Source organism: Mesoplodon mirus (assembly GCF_964341445.2).
Source record: "Mesoplodon mirus genome assembly, chromosome: 3".
NCBI classification, from domain to species: domain Eukaryota; kingdom Metazoa; phylum Chordata; class Mammalia; order Artiodactyla; family Ziphiidae; genus Mesoplodon; species Mesoplodon mirus.
The window spans coordinates 168,490,464-168,509,682 of NC_138978.1; the positions used below are offsets into that span (position 1 = coordinate 168,490,464).

Below are 19,219 nucleotides of genomic sequence, written 5' to 3' on the forward strand. Positions count from 1 at the left end.
AAACTCTACAGAAAGTAGGCATAGAGGGAACCTACCTGAACATAATAAAGGCATATGACAAACCCACAGCCAACATCACTCTCAATGGTGAAAAACAGAAGCCATTTCCTCTAAGATCAGGAGCAAGACAAGGTTGCCCACTCTCACGACTATTATTCAACATAGTTTGGAAGTTTTAGCTATGGCAATCAGAGAAGAAAAAGAAATAAAAGTAATCCAAATAAGAAAGGAAGAAGTAAAACTGTCACTGTTTGCAGATGACATGATACTATACATAGAGAATCCTAAAGATGCTACCAGAAAACTACTAGAGCTAATCAATGAATTTGGTAGAGTAGCAGGTACAAAATTAATGCGCTGAAATCTCTTGCATTCCTAAACACTAACGATGAAAAATATGAAAGAGAAATTAAGGAAACACTCCCATTTACCATTGCAACAAAAAGAATAAAATACCTAGGAATAACCTACCTAAGGAGACAAAAGACCTATATGCAGAAAACTATAAGATACTGATGAAGGAAATTAAAGACGATGCAAACAGATGGATATAGTATGTTCTCGGATTCTAAGAATCAACATTGTGAAAATGACTGTACTACCCAAAGCAATCTACAGATTCAGTGCAATCCCTATCAAACTACCAATGGCATTTTTCACAGAACTAGAGCAAAAAATTGCACAATTTGTATGGAAATGCAAAGGACCCAGAATAGCCAAAGCAATCTTGAGAAAGAAAAACGGACCTGGAGCAATCAGGCTCCCTGACTTCGGACTATACTACAAAGCGACAGTAATCAAGACAGTATGGTACTGGCACAAAAACAGAAATATAGATCAATGGAACAGGATAGAAGCCCAGAGATAAACCCACGCTTATATGGTCACCATATCTTTGATAAAGGAGGCAAGAGTATACAATGGAGAAAAGAAATCCTGTTCAGTAAGGTGTGCTGGGAAAACTGGACAGCTACATGTAAAAGAATGAAATTAGAACACTTCCTAACACCATACACAAAAATAAACTCAAAATGGATTAAAGACCTAAAGGAAAGGCCAGACACTATAAAACTCTTAGAGGAAACATAGGCAGAACACTTTATGACATAAATTACAGTAAGATTCTTTTTGACCCACCTCCTAGAGAAATGGAAATAAAAACAAAAATAAACAAATGGAGCCTAATGAAACTTCAAAGCTTTTGCTTTTATTTTCTTCTGATTTTAAAAGAAACTAAAACATTGTTGTAAATCCCGAAAAGTATTGTGAACCCTGGACACTGTGCCTACTGATGCCTAATGGATAACTCAGCCCTGGTCTCCACCCCTCCGTGCCTGCCTGAGGTGTATTGAATCTTCTGTGGTTACCCCCAGTGCAGTTATTCTGTTTGCTTCTGGGTCTTTGCATAAACTGAATCCTCTGCCAAAGAATATAGTTTGTTTTTATGCTTTAAAATCTTATTTCTATTTAGAGAAGTAGACTGTAAAGATTTGTGTTAATTCCCTTTTTCTTTCCTTTTCTTTTCTTCTTTTTTTTTCTTTCAGGAAAGAGCCAAACTTGCCTATTTTGACTATGGAGATGTCATTTGTAAAGAAGGTGAAATGCCACAAGGAATCTACTTAATTATTTCAGGAATGGCAATCGTAAGGGACTATTTATTATTTACTGAAAATGTATTTTGAAATATGTAATTATCACATAAGGAGAAATTTAGGAACTAAGATATTTTGAAATTTTTAACATAATTTGTTTTCCAGATGAAACCATTTCTGTTCAGAATGAACACTACAGCTGAGAGATAATTATAATACCCACCATCCGAAAGGTGCTTCCCATCTTACAAAATGCTTTCATAATTATTACTTATTCCTCACAACAGTCCTGGGAGGAATAGTCTTTTCGATGTTCAGATAAGGAACCCAATACTTGGAGTGGTTGGGTTACTCACCTAAAGGAAATGAGTGTCAAGAATGAGGAAATAGACCACAACATCAGATTCTCCCAGAGGTCAGATAGGATGAAAATCATACAATTTTTAACCAGTAGGAGGCTTTTGGTGTCAGTAGAATGATAGGGACAAGAATCCTTTAGAAACTGAATACTAGTAGCTGAATCCATGGGTGAGCCCCAGCTATGACCAACATAATTCCTAGATCCTAGATGACAGTTACAAGTGACAAACCGTTATTATAGTGCAAATAATATATTTGGCTTTCTATTTTTGGAATGGGTGTTTCAGACCTTAAAAATACCAAAATTAATCATGGAAATAAACTATTATAATAAATACTAACTAACACATGTATAGAGTTTATTAAGTGTCAGGCACTTTCCATTCATCCATTCACTCATTCATTCAACAAATATTTACTTCATTACTATCTTGCAGCAGGCACTGCTCATTCTAGGCATAGAATCGGCAACAACAGAAGTCGCTGTCTTCTTAGAGTTTAATTTCTAGTAGAGGCATAGAAGGAGATGGGACAATGGACAAAATACATAAGTTAAATATATAGTATGTTAGCAGTGATGGAGAGATGAAGATGGCTAATTGTGACATTTAAAAGGATGGTCGAGAATGGCAATATGTTATGACATTGAATCCTTACATCAGCCTCATGTAAGGTGGAAAACTGATGGACAGAGAAATCAATTCATTTGTCCCCCCCACCACCAATCTTTGACAGCTATTTCCTCTTCTACTTTTGAGGGCTCATGTGATTACATTGGGCCCAACAGGATAATCCAGAATCATCTCTTTAAGTTTAGCTGATTAGCAGTAACCTGAATTCTATCTGCAGAATCCCTTCACAGCAGTTCATAGATTAATGTTTGATTGAATAGCAGAGACAGGAATCTTGGAAGGATTTCTTTAGAATTCTGCTTACCACGGATGTTATCCCCTTTCCTTGGTTTGCAAAAAAGCAGAGACATTCTTGATTACTCAAAAGGCCTTTGAACTGCATTCAAAATTAAATTAAAAAATATCAAGTCCTTTGGAAGCACGAATGCCTCTAAAAGTTTGAATGATAATCACTAGGAGAGGATACAGTTTTCATAGCAACTCCTTCAGTGACCTTTTTTCCGTTTCCTGTGTCTTGAACGATAGCTTTCCTCTTTGATATTTACAGCTAAACTTTCTGGAAAGTTGTGTAATCCTTCTGGTTGATTCCTGCATCCTCCTCCTGAAATCTATACCTTTCTTTACCCCCACCCACACCTACCAGTTCTTTTCCTGAAGTAACCCAACCATCCTGTGTTCATCCTAAAACCTTTTCCTGTTAATGTCTCATGGTAATTATTCTTAAGCATCTTAAGGGAAGCAAGGCTTCTACTGAAATCACGGCTTGGTTTGGAGGCATATTAATTCATGATATCCGATTTATGCATCCATGCAACCAGAAGTTTTTTCCACCTGAGACACTAGCCTGTTATGCTAAGAATATCTAAGAGAGTGGGTGCTTGCATTAGTGGCAGACTGCAATGACTACTTTGGTGGAATTTTTATACGAGGAAGGTAAATAGGGGTCATCTGTAAAGCTAAAGATTAGAAACAGTCTTGCCTTGGAGAGTTGAAATGTGAAAGAAACCATGATTCTTGTGAAGCCTAATTCCTCCTTTACACCTGAAAGTATTCATAAAGAATCTTTTCCTTCCATTGTAATAATTGCAAGAAAAACTGGGAGCTCCTGGGGTTTGGTCAAGGGCTTTTAATTTTATATTTCCCTTGGCACAATTTTTTCCCCTCTGCAGTTGCAGAGTTCACCTCCTACCTTTGGAATAGACAGGAGCCTAAGCGCTGATAGAGAGTCCATGACCAGGTTTACAGAGTACTGTACTAGTGGAGACATAATTGGAGAGTTGAGCTGTCTGCTTAAGCGTGAAATTGAATATACTGCCATCTGTGAAACTATTTTACAGGTAAGAAACTGGTTCCGTCTATATTGTAGGTTGTTAGTTAATTCTTCCTCAAGTCAATAAGGAGTGCCAGCATCTTTGCTTCCTCTGGGTTCTGATATCTTATTTAGTCACCCAACCAGCTACTGTGAAGCAGCTGTAGACTAGCCGAGGAGGCCAATTTAGTGTCCCACATCTGCTGTGGGATCTGGAGGGTGATATTTTAACCAAGGAGACTATGCCAGTTTTTTTATTAAAAGAGAAAATATCTAACTTTTGATGTTATGAAGATAAGGAAAATATATATTTAAAGTGCCTGGCACGTTTAGGTGCTCAATAAATGGCCACCGTAATGAGAATGGTGTTTTTAAAGTATACTTGTGTTTCAACCCTCTTTCTTCCATTTTTCACTTGCTAAGTAAGAAGTTTATTTAACAAATAAATGGCCTGATATTGCACTAGCTGTGTGCAATTCAAACTGAAATTAGTGAAAGTTCCCACTTGCAAAGAATTTTCAAGCTTTTGGGACGGTTAGATGCAACAGAGCAGTGTCCAGAGTCTTAGGAGTATGACAAACAGAAAGGAATGTCGCCTTATCAGTTTATACCATTTCATTTTTGGAAGAGGAGAGAAGGCATGAATGTATTCACAAGGCTGAATTGAATTCACTGAATTTCAGGTAATTGAACTTCAGTGAATTCTGAAGGAGTTGTCTTCCTTATTTGGATTGGCACTTTGCTGGAAACAAATACTATGAATGAGCCAACGTGACCTACTGTGACAATAAAAATAGATAAGTTTATGTGACTTAGTTCCTTAATCATGGGCTCATGATTAGCCTACCTATTGATTGGTATAAAATTTCCTGGCCTGTTTTTATTTTATTATTATTTTTTTTTTCGGTACACGGGCCTCTCACTGTTGTGGCCTCTCCTGTTGTGGAGCACAGGCTCCGGACATGCAGGCTCAGCGGCCATGGCTCACGGGCCCAGCCGCTCCGGGCATGTGGGATCCTCCCGGACCGGGGCACGAACCCGTGTCCCCTGCATCGGTAGGCGGACTCAACCACTGTGCCACCAGGAAGCCCCTGGCCTGTTTTTAAGTCTATAGCTGTAATTGGACTGTACATTTTATCATCTTATGCTTAAACGGCAGAGTATCTTAATTACTATACTAGAGTTAGTTGATAGTTTTTTCTAGGAGGTTAGGTGAAGATGAAATCTACAGGCATTTTTTTTTTCTGATGGTCTTGTAATTTAGTTTCAAATCAAGCATACTGTTTGATACCTTGTCATTTCAGGCTTGCTTTATTTCCCTGGAGGATTTATATGAAGGCTTTGATGCCTTCTGGCCATCCCTGGAATATAAAATATGGCTGAAGCTTGCTCTCAGTATTGCCTATCAGTATTTTGAATCAAGTCTCGTTGATGAGGTAAGTTGCATGATTAAAATATGAATGAAATTTTATTTACTGTATTTTTTACAAAATGTATTTCATATTTTGGAGACAAAGAAAGGAAGGTGTGTCTGATCTTTCAAAGTAATATTTCAGAGTCCTGATCACTCACGTATCCTGACTTCCTATAGGTCATCAGTCCCCTTGTGACAGCTGATTTTCCCAGGCTACCTTCAGTCATCCCTTAAAAATAATAAAGTCAGCAAATCTTAAATAGGTAGATCCCCAAGAATCAAGCATAGCATTAAATAGAATGAGTTATTGAACATTCAGTCTGGTGTTTATTATAGTCTACTCTATCTACCTATGTTAATATAAATCTCCTGCCTTTTCAAATTTTTACTGAGTTTACTAAGCCTCATCTATGAACTTTCTCCCCCAAAAGTAGTGGTTCAAGTCTGTTCTTGGACTGGCACAATTTACAACCCCATATTTACATCCCATTTGGTAATTTTTGAGCCCCTATCATGAGTCAGCAACTGGAGAAGTGACAGACCTGAAGTTCAACAATATTCATTGAATTGTGAGATATATATATATCTGAATATAAATATTGGGTTAAAAAATTAGCATGTCTCAGGAGAATGAGAAGAGAAGCTACAGACTGGGAGAAAATATTTGCAAAAGACACGTCAGATAAAAAACTATTATCCAGAATATACAAAGAGCTTTTAAAACTCAACAGTAGGAAAAAAAAACAGCCTGATTAAAAAATGGGCCAAAGACCATAACAGACACCTTATCAAAGAAGATGTACGAATGGCAAATAAACATAGGAAAAGATGCTCCACATCCTATGTCATCAGGGAAATGCAAATTAAAACAACAATGTGATACAACTACAAACCTGTTAATTGGCCAATATTTGGAACACTGACAACACCACATACTGGCAAGGGTATGGAGCAACAGGAACTCTCATTCATTGCTGGTGAGAATGCGAAATGGTACATAGCCACTTTGGAAGACAGTTTGGCAGTTTCTTACAAAACTAACATGCTCTTGCCATATGACCCAGCAATCACTCTCTTTGATATTTACCCAAAGGAGTTTAAAACTTATGTCCACACAAAAACCTACACATGGATTTTTTAAAAAAATTGAAGTATATTTGATTTACAGTGTTCTGTTAGTTTCAGGTGCACAGCAAAGTGATTCATATATATATATATATATATATATATATATATACACACTTTTTCCTTATATATTATTACAAATATTGAGTATAGTTCCCTGTGCTATACAGAAGATCCTTGTTGGCTGTCTATTTTATATATAGTAGTGTGTATTATATATATATTAGTGTGTATATGTTTATTCCTCCCCTCTCTTTCTCCTTTGGTAACCATAAGTTTGTTTTCTGTGTCTGTGGGTCTATTTCTGTTTTGTATATAAGTTTATTTGTATCATCTTTTTTTTAGATTCCACATCTAAGTGATGTCATATGATATTTGTCTTTCTCTGTCTGGCTTACTTCACTTAGTATGATAATCTCTAGGTCAATCCATGTTGCTGCAAATGGCATTATTTCATTCTTTTTTATGGCTGAATAATATTCCATTGAGTATATGTACCACATCTTCTTTATCCATTCATCTGTCAATGGACATTTAGGTTGCTTCCATGTTTTGGCTATTGTAAATAGTGCTGCAGTGAACATTGGGGTGCATATATCTTTTCAAATTATGGTATTCTCTGGACATATGCCCAAGAATGGGATTGCAGGATCACATGGTAGCTCATTTTTAGTTTTTTAAGGAACCTCCATACTGTTCTCCACAGTGGCTGCACCAATTTACATTACCACCAACAGCATAGGAGGGTTCCCTTTTCTCCACACCCTCTCCAGCATTTATTATTTGTAGACTTTTTGATGATGGCCATTCTGACCAGTGTGAGGTGATACCTCATTGTAGTTTTGATTTGCACCTCTCTAATAATTAGCGATGTTGAGCATCTTTTCATGTGCCTTTTGGCCATCTGCATGTTTTCTTTGCAGAAATGTCTGTTTAGATCTTCTGCCCATTTTTTGATTTGTTTGTTTGTTTTTTTGATATTGAGCTGTATGAGCTGTTTGTATATTTTGGAGATGAATTCCTTGTCGGTTGCATCATTTGCAAATATTTTCTCCCATTCTGTAGGTTTTCTGTTTGTTTTGTTTATGAAAAACCTACACACAAATGTTTATAATACCTTATTCATAATTGCCAAAACTTGGAAGCAATCAACCAAGGTGTTTTTCAGTAGATGAATGGATAAACTGTGGTACTTCCAGACAATGGAATATTATTCAGTGCTAAAAAGAAATGAGTTATTAAGCCATGAAAAAGACATGGAAGAAATTTAAATGCATACTACTAAGTGAAAGAAGCCATCTGAAAAGGCTACATACTCTATGGTTCCAACAATAGGACTTTCTGGAAAAGTCAAAACTATGAAGACAATAAAAAGATCAATGGTTGCTAGGAGTTGGGGTGAGGAGGCATGAACAGGTAGAGCACAGAGGATTTTTAAGGCAGTGAAAATACTCTACGATACATGTATGATGGATACCTGTCTTTATACATTTGTCCAAACCCATAGAATGTACAACATCAACAGTGAAACCTAATGTAAACTATGGACTTTGGGTGATTATGTGTATCAGTGTAGATTCAGTGGTTGTAATAAATGTACCACTCTGGTGGAGAATGTTGATAATAGGGGAGGCTATGCATGTATAAGGGCAGGGGGTTATGAGAAATCTCTGTACCTTCCTCTCAGTTTTGTTGTGAATCTAAAACTACTCTTAAAAATTGTCTTAAAAAATTAGCACATCATGCTAAGGCAGTCAATCTTTTACTATGTGGCAGTAATAATGTTCAGAAAAATTTTAACAGAAGGGTAAGGAGATTTAGATTCTTTTCCTTTTGCTTTGCCTCTTCATGAGCAGTAGGACAAGTTTAGAGTCTACTATGAAACTCCAGAGGAGAGAATTGGGACCCAAAAGTTGAAACTCTATGGAGTGAGACTTAACTCAATAATAAGTTGAATGTCCTTTCATTTTTAAAAAATTCACAAGCAACACATATTCATTATATAAATTTTAAAAACACAGTTACAAAATGTAAGAAGATAATAATAATTTTCTACCCCAATTTACTCCCCAGAAAATCTCTGTTTAACAATTTGGCTTATTTCCTTCTAGTCTTTTTCTATTAAAGAACTAACCAATTAAGACTTTTTAGAACCCCCAAGGACTAATAAGATTATGCTGAACCCCCTCCTCTAGACCACATAACTCAAAATTTATATGCATTTAAAAACCAAAATAGCTTTTTTTTTTTTTTTTTGCGGTACGCAGGCCTCTCACTGCTGCGGCCTCTCCCGTTGCGGAGCACAGGCTCCGGACGCGCAGGCTCAGCGGCCATGGCTCACGGGCCCAGCCACTCCGTGGGATCCTCCCAGACCGGGGCACGAACCCGCCTCCCCTGCATCGGCAGGCAGACTCCCAACCACTGTGCCACCAAGGAAGCCCCCCAAAATAGCCTTTTAAGAGATTTTTCTGGTTGTAAAATTCTAGATAAGTTTGCTAATTTTCTTATGTTTTTGGTGCCCCAACTATGCCAGTGCCCTCAGCAATTAAGTGTTTGATTTGCATGTCAGGGACCAAGATCTGAGGGCTGAATCATGTAGCTGTGTACTTCCTGTGGCTGGAAATGTTCAGAATGAGTTAATGGCTGCTGTCAGGGCACCGTCCAGGAGATTACTACTGTTGGACTGACCTCTAAGCTCCTATATGAGTTTGCTGGGGCTTCTGTCACAAGGTACTGCAAACTGGGTGACTTAAACGACAGAAATTTATTGTCTCACAGTTCTCAAGCCTAGAAATCTGAAATCAAGGTCCTGGCAGTACTGGTTTCTACTGAGGGCTATGGGGGAGAATCTAGTCCAGGCCTCCCTCCTTGGCCTGTAGATGGCTGTCTTCATCTTCACATGGAGTTCCCCTTGTATGTATGTCTGTGTCCAAATTTCCCCTTTTCATAAGGACACCAGTGATATTGGATTAGGTGTCCGCCCTGTTCCAGTTTGATCTCATCTTTTCTTAAACAATTACATCTGCAATGACCCTATTTCCAAATAAGGAAACTTTCTGAGGTACTGGGGTTTAAGACTTCAGTATATGAATTTTGGAGGGACACAATTCAATCCATAACAACTCTCTTCTAGCTCTAAAATCTATGATTCTGAGCCTTGGCGTATGCTTAAGTTTTGTTTTGTTTTGTTTGTTCCCTTGTCAAGTGGGACGTTTGCTTACTGCAAGGTAAAACCTGTGCATATTTAGGACTCTGGTTCTTGTGCAAATAGAAATCCAAGAGGCATAGCTGACTGCCCTGCTGTGGCTGATTATAAATAAATCAGGGCAGGGCAACCACATTCAGGGCCACTAAACAGTAGCAATATAAAAGCTCTGAATTCAGAATCTTGTCAATATAAAAGTTCTGAATTCAGAATCTTGTCAGAAGTCATTCTGAACTCCAAATAAATTCTGTCTGTTGGCCCCAGGGTCTGTTTGCCCTTTGGCACCCTCAAAGAACTCAGCTAAATCAGTGAATTTGCTTTCTTCTTCTTTTTTTAAACTTTTGATCTTTCCTTTATTTTAGTCATTATTTTTTAAATTGAAATATAGTTGACGTACAATGTTATCTTAGTTTCAGGTATACAACATAATGATTTGACATTTGCATACATAATGAAATGATCACGATGATAAGTCTAGTAACCACCCGCTCCAAAGTTATTACAATGTTATTGACCATATTCCTTATGCCGTATATTACATTCCCATGACTTATTTATGGTGTAACTGGAGGTTACTACCTCTTAATCCTCTTCACCTATTTTATCCAGCCTCCCACCTCCCCTTCCCTCTGGCAACCACCATTTTGCTCTCTGTATCTGTAAGTCTCTTTCTGTTTTGTTTTGTTTGTTCATTTGTTTTGTTTTTTAGATTGCACATGTAAGTGAGATCATATGGTATTTGTCTTTCTCTATCTGACTTATTTCACTTAGCATAATACTCTCTAGGTTCATCCATGTTGTCGCAAATGGCAAGATTTCATTCTTTTTTATGACCGAGTAGTATTTCATTCCATATTTATATATACTGACTTAGAGGTCAGTCCAACAGTCCAACAGTGTATATATATATATACCACATCTTCTTTATCCATTCATCTATCAATGACATTTAGGTTGCTTCCATATCTTGGCTACTGTAAATCATGTTGCAGTGAGCAAAGGGGTGCATATATCTTTTCAAATTAGTGTTTTTATTTTCTTTGGGTAAATACCCAGAAGTGGGATTGCTGGATCATATGGTAGTTTTATTGATTTTTGAGGAACCTCCTACTATTTCCCATAGTGGCTGCACCAGTTTACAATCCCAGCAACAGTGCACGAAGGTTCCCTTTTCTCCACATCCTTGCCAACACTTATTTGTTGTCTTTTTGATGATGGCCATTCTGATAAGTGTGAGCTGGTTTCCATTTCCTTGATGATTAATGATGTCGAGCATCTTTTCATGTGGAATATGCTTTCTTCTTGATACCATGTGTCATTTTGTATGATTTATAGGACAAAATCGCATTTTATTTTAGGACTTAAAGTTTCAGAAGTGCGTGGCCCTCAATCATGCATATGTGGAGACTTTATCAAGCTATAATGAAATGACTATTGACAATGTGAACATGAAATTCGTTATTCTTGTATACGGCAGTGTTATTGATACTAAGACAGAGGTACCATATCTTGCACCTTGCATTTTACCTAAAACCTGTGAACAGGTAAGGAGGATCATTTCTAAAGAGTCATTTGCTTTTCATGGTGCCCCATAAGTGACTTTAAAACTCAACCAACCACCTTAGAGAGAAATTTAACCTAGAAAGACCCTACAGTTCTCCCCTGCCCTTAACAAAACAGTCAAAATGTACCCAGGGCTTCTGTGTACTGTTGTACAAGTTGTGCCCTGCACAAGAGTGTCACTGAGGGACAAGGGGGGCAGGAATCTGCCTGCTCTCTGCTTGCCAAGCTGTTTGCCCTGGCATAGGCTGTGCGTCCACAGAGGAAGGACGGGGTACATTTTTCTTAGTTCATGCCAAGGCAATGACACTGCTTGCTAGCATGGCTCTGGAAGTTATCTGCACTGGCTAGTAAGAAGGGAGATGCACTGGGGCCATGTCACTTTGCTGACACATTAGGGGCTAGGGGCACAACTTGATAGAGGGCCCTGGCCCTCATCATTCCACGCCTCTGTAAGGAAGGGGGAAGTGTGAACACCTAGGACAGAACGGGATGGGAAGAGTAGAAGCCAGGTCCCTACTGGGCCAGGCCATCTGCCGTCGGACCACAGGAGTGATGTGAGGACAGAGCCCAAGAATGAGGAGGACCAAGAGGCCACAAGAAGAGCTGACATCTCTTTAATCTGGTAACAAGTTTGGGAGAAACCCTTTCTGCTTGTTCAGGCTGGGAACATTCACTAATTTAATGAAATTTTATGTCCTGGAAAATTTGGTAAACCTCCTAAAAAGTGCATTTACCACTTTCCTAACTAACGTTCTTATTTTGTCAACCTCTCAACAATTCAGAGGGTGAAGGTAATTTAAGTGTTTTTTTTTAAACAGAAAATGAAAATTTAGCTTTGAAACAAGGGCGCGTGGACAGTGGGAGCAATCCCACAGTTTAGTTTGTTAAGACACCAGAGTTTGGAGTCAGGCATACTTGGATTTAAAACCTGACACCTGTGCCCACTAGGTGTGTGAGCGGAGGAAAGGTGCCTTTTGTCCCTCAGTTTCCTCTTAGTAAGATGAGGATAATAGCAGCAGTCGTCTCATAAGGTTCTTGTGGGGATTAAATGAGATAATACGTGATAATATCTAGAAATGATAGTTATAATTGTTACTTATGTATGCTCCTTGCATTCTGGGAGGGCAGATTCTGTGGCACGTGGGGCAGAAGCTTGAGGAAGAGAGTTCTTTTTCCTATCTGGGAAGGCTGGGGCCTGAGCCCTTGAATGTCAATGTCAGAATAAAAGTAACTCAGTGGATGCTGGGAATTCCATTTTCCAAATTCGTTCCAAGTAAGGTGTAGAAATTTCCTTTCTGATGTTTATAAATATCCAAAAGATAACCTCCTGGTCCAAGACTTTTTGAAACAAGGTTAAAGAGGATTTGAAATGAAAAAGATAGAGCTTAGGTTGGAGGCCAGGTTCTAGGTTTTGGCTTATTTCTTATATTCTTTGGAAAGGTTAGGAAGCAGCCATCTTAGACATCAAAGAATGCTCTTTTGACTCATTTTGACTTTTCTCCTTTAGGTGCAGGGAACTTCAGATTTAAGCAAGCTGCTGGTTATCCAAGCACCTGCGCCTGCCAAAAATAATAATAATGCCAAGGTCATGGGTAAGGGGTAGCCCTTTAGTGGTAAGAAAACCACTGAGAAGGAATTTTGTTACATGCAAGATTCATTTTATTCTAAGAAAATGGTTTGAGGGCATTGTGTGGGTTTATCATCCATCTCCATTCTTGGGCCCTCCCTGGCTGCCACATTGCTTCTGGGAGGTCACATATCAGAGACTTCCAGACACTGAAATCCAGGTGGCTCTTAACTCTCTCTCGTGCCTTTCCCTCCACAACCTTGTGGGAGAACAGCAGCTTCTACCTTGTACTCTGATCCTGTAGGCTGGAGCCCCGTAGTGCTGTTGGGGGCAGAGCAGGAATGGGGAGGGGATCGACTCACACAGCAGGCCCAGGTGTGGGAGCCGGTTTTCTCTCAACGACCAAAGGGAATATAGAATCTGACCCATGTTCATTGAAAGCCACGGTCATAGCCACAATTCAGGTGACTTGCTTTGAGGTGCACTTTGATAGTCACTAAATAATTATTGTCACTAAATGCATATTAGTACCCAATTGCTTATATCATGGTGCTAAGCGTACTATAAAGAAGACTAGATAGGAAGGCCTTGCTGTAGGGAAAATACATTCAAGATCTTTTACTCAGTGCTCAGCATCCTGCCTTACCAAGCCTAGTGTCACCATTTTCCCAGCTACCCCAGCTTGAAAACACGGTCAACCTTGATTTGCTTCTCTAATTAGCACCATCCCAGTGCTTACGATTCATGTAACCTGCTAGCTCAGTCATTCTTAATGAATTGTTAATTTGTGGGGGAGGCGGTTACGTGATTTCAAATTGTGTGCATAAAGGGCACATTTTATCAATAGTTTACATCTCAGTGTTCCTCATTTGCATAATTCTTATAAAATGCAACCCCACAGTATGCTGGGCACTGTGCAAAGCACTAGTTGGTGAGTGAGCGAACAAGGCCTCTGCCCTTGTCAGGAGGAGAGATATTCAAGAAGTAATTTCACTTCTCCCCTAGAAGCAAATTCAACCTCAGACATTCTTACAGCTCACTTTGCATGCTCTGTTCTGGGGTCATACGCAGCACCATGATATTGGGAGCTCCCTCTGCTCCTGGGTCTCCTGTCCAAGTTGGCTAGCACTGAGATGACCCTCACCCCAGCCTTCACAGTGTCTTTAGGTCTGCCACTCTGCTACTTCCCCAGCACTCTTGGGGCACAGGAGTGTATGGCAAGGCTGGGAGCTCAGGGTCTAATGTCAGCCCCCTTGGGGCACCCTGGGGGCTATTTTAGAGTGAGGGAAATATATATCACTCTGCATTCCCCGATGTGTTTGGGAGGAAAGTCACAAATGGTAGGCCCGTGGACTTGATCCAGCCAGTACACTGGATTTGGCCCACATACATGTTTTCTTTTAAAATTTTAAAATTGTCAAATATGTAAACATCCAGAAATTTCACATTTAAAGAAATCCAGATTTTGAGCTTGTCTTGAAAAAAAAATTCAGAAAGTCTGCCAACCCTCAGTCCTCATATCTATGTGAGGCAACAATCAGAGCTGAGCATCTCTGGCTCCTACAGGGGAAGCAGATGCTCTACGGTTTGCCTCAGTCCACTCCCTTTTGTGTTATATCCAAACCATTTTGTTTGTGTGACCTGCCTCTTCTCATTTGGGTTTGCCAGCCCTTGTATTGGACTTTTGGGAGCCTAGTAACAAGTATCCTTAAGGGAAAAAAGTAAAAAGCCTATTTGAAAGGGGAGAAGAGAAAGGCAACACTTACAGGGAGGAAGTAAGTTGAAATTTCAAAATATCCTCCTGCTACCTATACTCTTAAATTCCTAATTTAGTTTTTCTGTTTCATGCATGTATTTGGATTGGCTCAGTCAACACCGGTCTTGGAATGACCAAGAGAGACTATCACTGGAAGAGAAAAAATGAGGTAATAAACTTGACACTTTGATTAGATTTTTCTTACTGTGAATATTAAACTACACAGCGAAAATAAATTGTAAAGTCAAGTAGCAACATGTAGGTGGTGAGAAAAATGGCAGCTCGTTAATATGGGAAAATTGGGATTAAAGTTCACCTGAATTACTTAACAATTAAAATTATAGAATATTTTTGAAAACTGTAATTTTGCCCTAGCCCCCCTCTCCCAATTTCCCCCCTCTTAACTCCCTTCCCCCCGATATTTAGTTCAAAAGTAAGGCTATCTGGGATTAAGGATGGGGAGGGCCATTCACCATACACACAGTTAGACATTAGTATGTAAATATGGATGATTCTCTCTTTGGAGTGCTCATTCCCATGGATGTGTGGGTCTCTCTGATGGGGGTGTGTGTGGCGCACAGGTAGATCACGGGCATCTTCCTAGGGTATCAATTTTATTTGACAGTCTTTCAAAGGGAGAAGTTAACTCATTTTGCTATTAGGTTACTTAAAATATTTTATCTTGAAACAAACACATTATGGAGTAGGATGACAAATTTGCATGAATTTAAGATGAAACAAGAGACCTCAAAACATTTTATTATGGAGAGTCACTTATGCGTTGCCCTGACATTATTTCCTAGTTTCCTCAGCAATCAGAGCTAATTTAGAAAAGTTTCAGAAGTGCTGGAAGCCAGGCCTAGCGTTGGAGAGGGAGAGGGCTGGTAGAGGCAAGTCTGGTGGGGAGAAGGGTAGCCTGCAAGGCGGGGGAGAGGTCTCTGTGAGGGCCCCTAACAGAGTTCCCTTGGGCCAGAGCCCACTGCTGAGTGGAGTGGAGGAGAAGACAGCTCTGACAGAGCAATAGGCGATAGACAAATGCAGAAGTGGGCCAGGTAGCAGTAACGGTGCCAAGAATGGGCTTCAGGAGCCTTCAGCACCCTTCCTCCCCCAGTTGCCAAGTCACTCCAAATACACGTCTTCTAAGGAAAAATGATGTGCTGTGTAAAGGCAGCTTCACGAGAAGTCCCTTGGCCCATCACATCCCCAACCAGATAGCCACCCTAAGACCCTCCTAATAGAAATTCTGGTCCTGCCACTATTATTTATGACAATCACGGTGGTTTGCAGTGTGTTTGTTGGGGGAAGGACAGTGGCCTTGACCAAACTGACAGTTCTTTGTTCCTTTAAACAAAGCAATTTAAATCTTTTTAGGCCATCTTCCTCGGTCATCCTCTCCTTTTTTAAAGGGACCCTATTTCACAAATGGGGAACCTCACTGGTAGTCTAGTGATTTGGCTCCTCACTTGCCACTGTCTTTTCCAGGCCCCATTATTAAAAAAATGCTCATTCCAATTTAGGAAAAAAGTTTCCAGCTTCCCTTGCACTCAGTCACAAAGTTAACTGGAATTCAGCTCTCCTAACATTGCTCTTTAAGTGCGCCTTTGATACACTACTCTAATTGAATTAATGTATCTCTCTTCACAAGATGATATTTGATGGTACAGAGATGCACATGTACTTACTCAAAGTCCTTAATATGTAAGATGTTTTAAAGGGAGTGTTCCAGATAATGGAAACTTTTCAGTAAGTTTTCTGATTGCACTTGTTTTTTTCTGAAATGCTCATAGTCAAATATTTTACTTTTGACTTTCTTTTATAGCTGGAAACTGGATCCCATTTTAGAAAAGGACATTAATGGCACTTATGTGATATGTGGAGTCAGGTTAAAGACCGAGCTGCTAATATCCTGACTCAAGTACTGAAAGGTTGTCTGGCAAGGAGTTTACTTAGAAGTTGCTAAAACAATTTACTGCTGCATTTATTTTACAAGCAATTGATGGACTGCTGCAAAAGCTCTAATTTTAAGTAGTTGCATTATACTTAAGATGTTCAAAATTCCTCAGGATAATATAAGATATCCTAAAGCTTATGGCCTAGCAAATGAAATCCTGCATCGAGCTGAGAGCAAGTTATAATAGAGCAGGAGTTATCAAAAGCACTGTACAATTAACATACTACTATCTAAAGCATAGGACCTATAATTTTGATTTGTGATATTGCTACAGTTAGTGCCTCCCTAATGTTTTTCAGAGTAAAATTATTTCCCCCATCCCCAATTTAGTAAATATTGAAAAACAGAATAGGTTCCATAACTTTAGTTATTGAAAGCACAGTTTAGAAGTTAACAATCTTACATTGCATAGTACTGTTTGATATCACTTTTCATTTTATTTTAAAAAGTCAAATAAAATAGAATTTTATGATGTTTATTATTTAGAATCTATTATTCCTTTTCATTTCAACAAGATTTTAAAAGAATCAACTATACTCCAGTATAAAATAAAAAGTTACAAAAAAATAATAATGATTCTCTACTCCAGGGAAAACCATAATAGAAGTAAGAATAGAAGGAAACACAAGAGAAAAAGTCAAGCCTTTTACAAACCTTCTGGATACCTAGAATAGGGCAGTATTTCTCAGAGTGGCCTTCGGAGCACCTGTGTGTCAACAAATGTCAGGTGTGGCTGCACATTACAGACCCACAGGACTGCCTGGCTGTTTAAGGAAGTTATCACAGACCCAGTCTCCTTGTAGCCTCCTTCTCCTTCATCCTTGGCCTGTAACTTTTATCCTCAGGGTGGCAAAATGACATCTGTAACTTGGGCATCCCATTTGCTTTCCAGTGAGGCAAGGTGCTTTCTCTTTATTAGGCTTTGCCTTTTAGTCAGGAAGGGACCCCATCCCAGGCCAGCACTATCACATGACCACACTGATCTGTCATCTTAAGATGAATTTTAACTGGCACCTCAACTTGCCACCATTAATACAATCTGGGTATTTTTCATAAATAAGGGGAAATGGATATTGGGTGAACCGCAGTGTCTGCTGTACTCTGCATCACAATCCCATACCTGTTATAGGGTTGTTACAGATGAAAAACTTCTGGCCATCTGTAGAATCCATCTCTGGGGGTAGGCCCCTGGCCTGCACATTTTAACCCGTTCCTCATGTGATTTAATGCATACTGAAGCTTGAGATGCCTAAGGTAGGGGATAAAGAAGTAGCAGAAAACAGATGTCTGCTCTACAATCTTGCTTACGAGGCACACTGCCATGTATTTGAAACAGCTAGAGGATACTTCATTACATGCGTATCAGTTAGGATGCTTTTGGCCTCAGGTACCAGAAAACCCAACTCAAAAAGGCTTAAACACTAAGGTTATTTATTATTTTATGTAATAGAAGTCCAGAGGTAGGACAGGTTCAGTCGGCAGATTCAGTGAAGATCATAAAGAATCAGATGTTTTTCTTTCTCTCCACTTGGCTGTTGACCTTTACAGCCTCATTCTATGCCTGGATCCCTGCTCCCAGGCTGTAGCTTGGCTGCCAGCAGCAGTTTAATGTTTTGTTGTTCATATTCAGTGTGAGAGAGAAAAATGCCTCCCAGTTGCTCTTGTGTGAGAAAGAATTATTGTAGAAACTCTGATGGTCTTCTATTTGTGTCTCAATGCCCATTTCTGAACCAATCACTGGGAAGAAGGTGGCAATGACCTTTTAACTAGTTAATGCACCCTTTAAGCTTGAATCAAAGCTGTACTTCCTCAATTTGCTTTGCCCCAAAGTGGAGGGGTCAAATGGAGTAAAATCACTGTGCCAGTTCACTGCATCAAATTGGCATCTTGACTTGGCCCTTTAGACACAGCCATTCTGGCTCCTTACCCTTTCCTGAGCTTCTTAATGCATATTCCTACCCTTAGGGTAGAGGTTGGAGGGGAGATCAGACTTCTGGCAAGACCACACAGGAGCCTCAAGTTGATCACTTTGCTAATCTTTGATGACTATCTCTTCTAGCCAGAGCATTTGCTGATTGTCTGAGAAGGCATATGGTGGACTGCCTCTCAAATTTCTATGCTTCTCTCATAGCCACAGTGGCCGTATAATTCACTTACAGTTTATAAACCTTTGGATTTATTAAATCTGTTCTCCCTATGCAAACTGAGAGCAACAATCCTGGAAAGGGGAACTCTCCTCTCCAAGCCCCATAGTATATTAAAAAGTGTACTTAGGATCACTTCTACCCTGGCAATGCATATTCATTATGTAACATTTTATATTTGGCGAAGAATACTTTCACAGTCTCATGGCTTCATGGCTACTTCATGATAGAACCAGAAATCATTTTGTGGGTACATGACCTCCCTTTTCCTTGAGCTTTTCAGCGTTTTCACACCGGCAGCATCTATGTGGGTCGAGCAGATATAGCCCACCAAAGTTTGGGTGCCTGAGTGAGTGATCAAAGGGGCAATAGATTTACTGGGGGAAGAACTGATAATTTGATTTTGAATTTATAAATTCAATGGCCAGTGTTCCATCGATCAGTAAAGATAAGCCTCAAGTTTGAATAATTAATGTTGGAGATTTAGACTTTGAATTGTCACCATAAAAGAAAGTTGAAGCGAGACTCTCCGAGAGACAAGGACTGAAGAAGGCAAATAGCCAAGGGAAGACAGCAGTGCGGAACCTCACAGTTAGGGAGG

General features: G+C 39.4%; 1 protein-coding gene across 1 annotated transcript in view; it reads left to right on the forward strand.

The window, feature by feature from the left end:
- Window positions 1–16,799, forward strand: part of SLC9C2 (solute carrier family 9 member C2 (putative)) — a 155,941-nt gene extending 139,142 nt beyond the window's left edge. Inside the window, exons 26-32 of the mRNA XM_082612957.1 lie at window positions 1,545–1,643; window positions 3,754–3,921; window positions 5,198–5,329; window positions 10,996–11,181; window positions 12,708–12,792; window positions 14,637–14,692; window positions 16,343–16,799. Of these exons, the coding sequence (XP_082469083.1) occupies window positions 1,545–1,643; window positions 3,754–3,921; window positions 5,198–5,329; window positions 10,996–11,181; window positions 12,708–12,792; window positions 14,637–14,692; window positions 16,343–16,378 (762 nt within the window). The 3' untranslated portion in view covers window positions 16,379–16,799. The remainder of the gene's footprint in view (window positions 1–1,544; window positions 1,644–3,753; window positions 3,922–5,197; window positions 5,330–10,995; window positions 11,182–12,707; window positions 12,793–14,636; window positions 14,693–16,342) is intronic.
- Window positions 16,800–19,219: the final 2,420 nt, after the last annotated feature.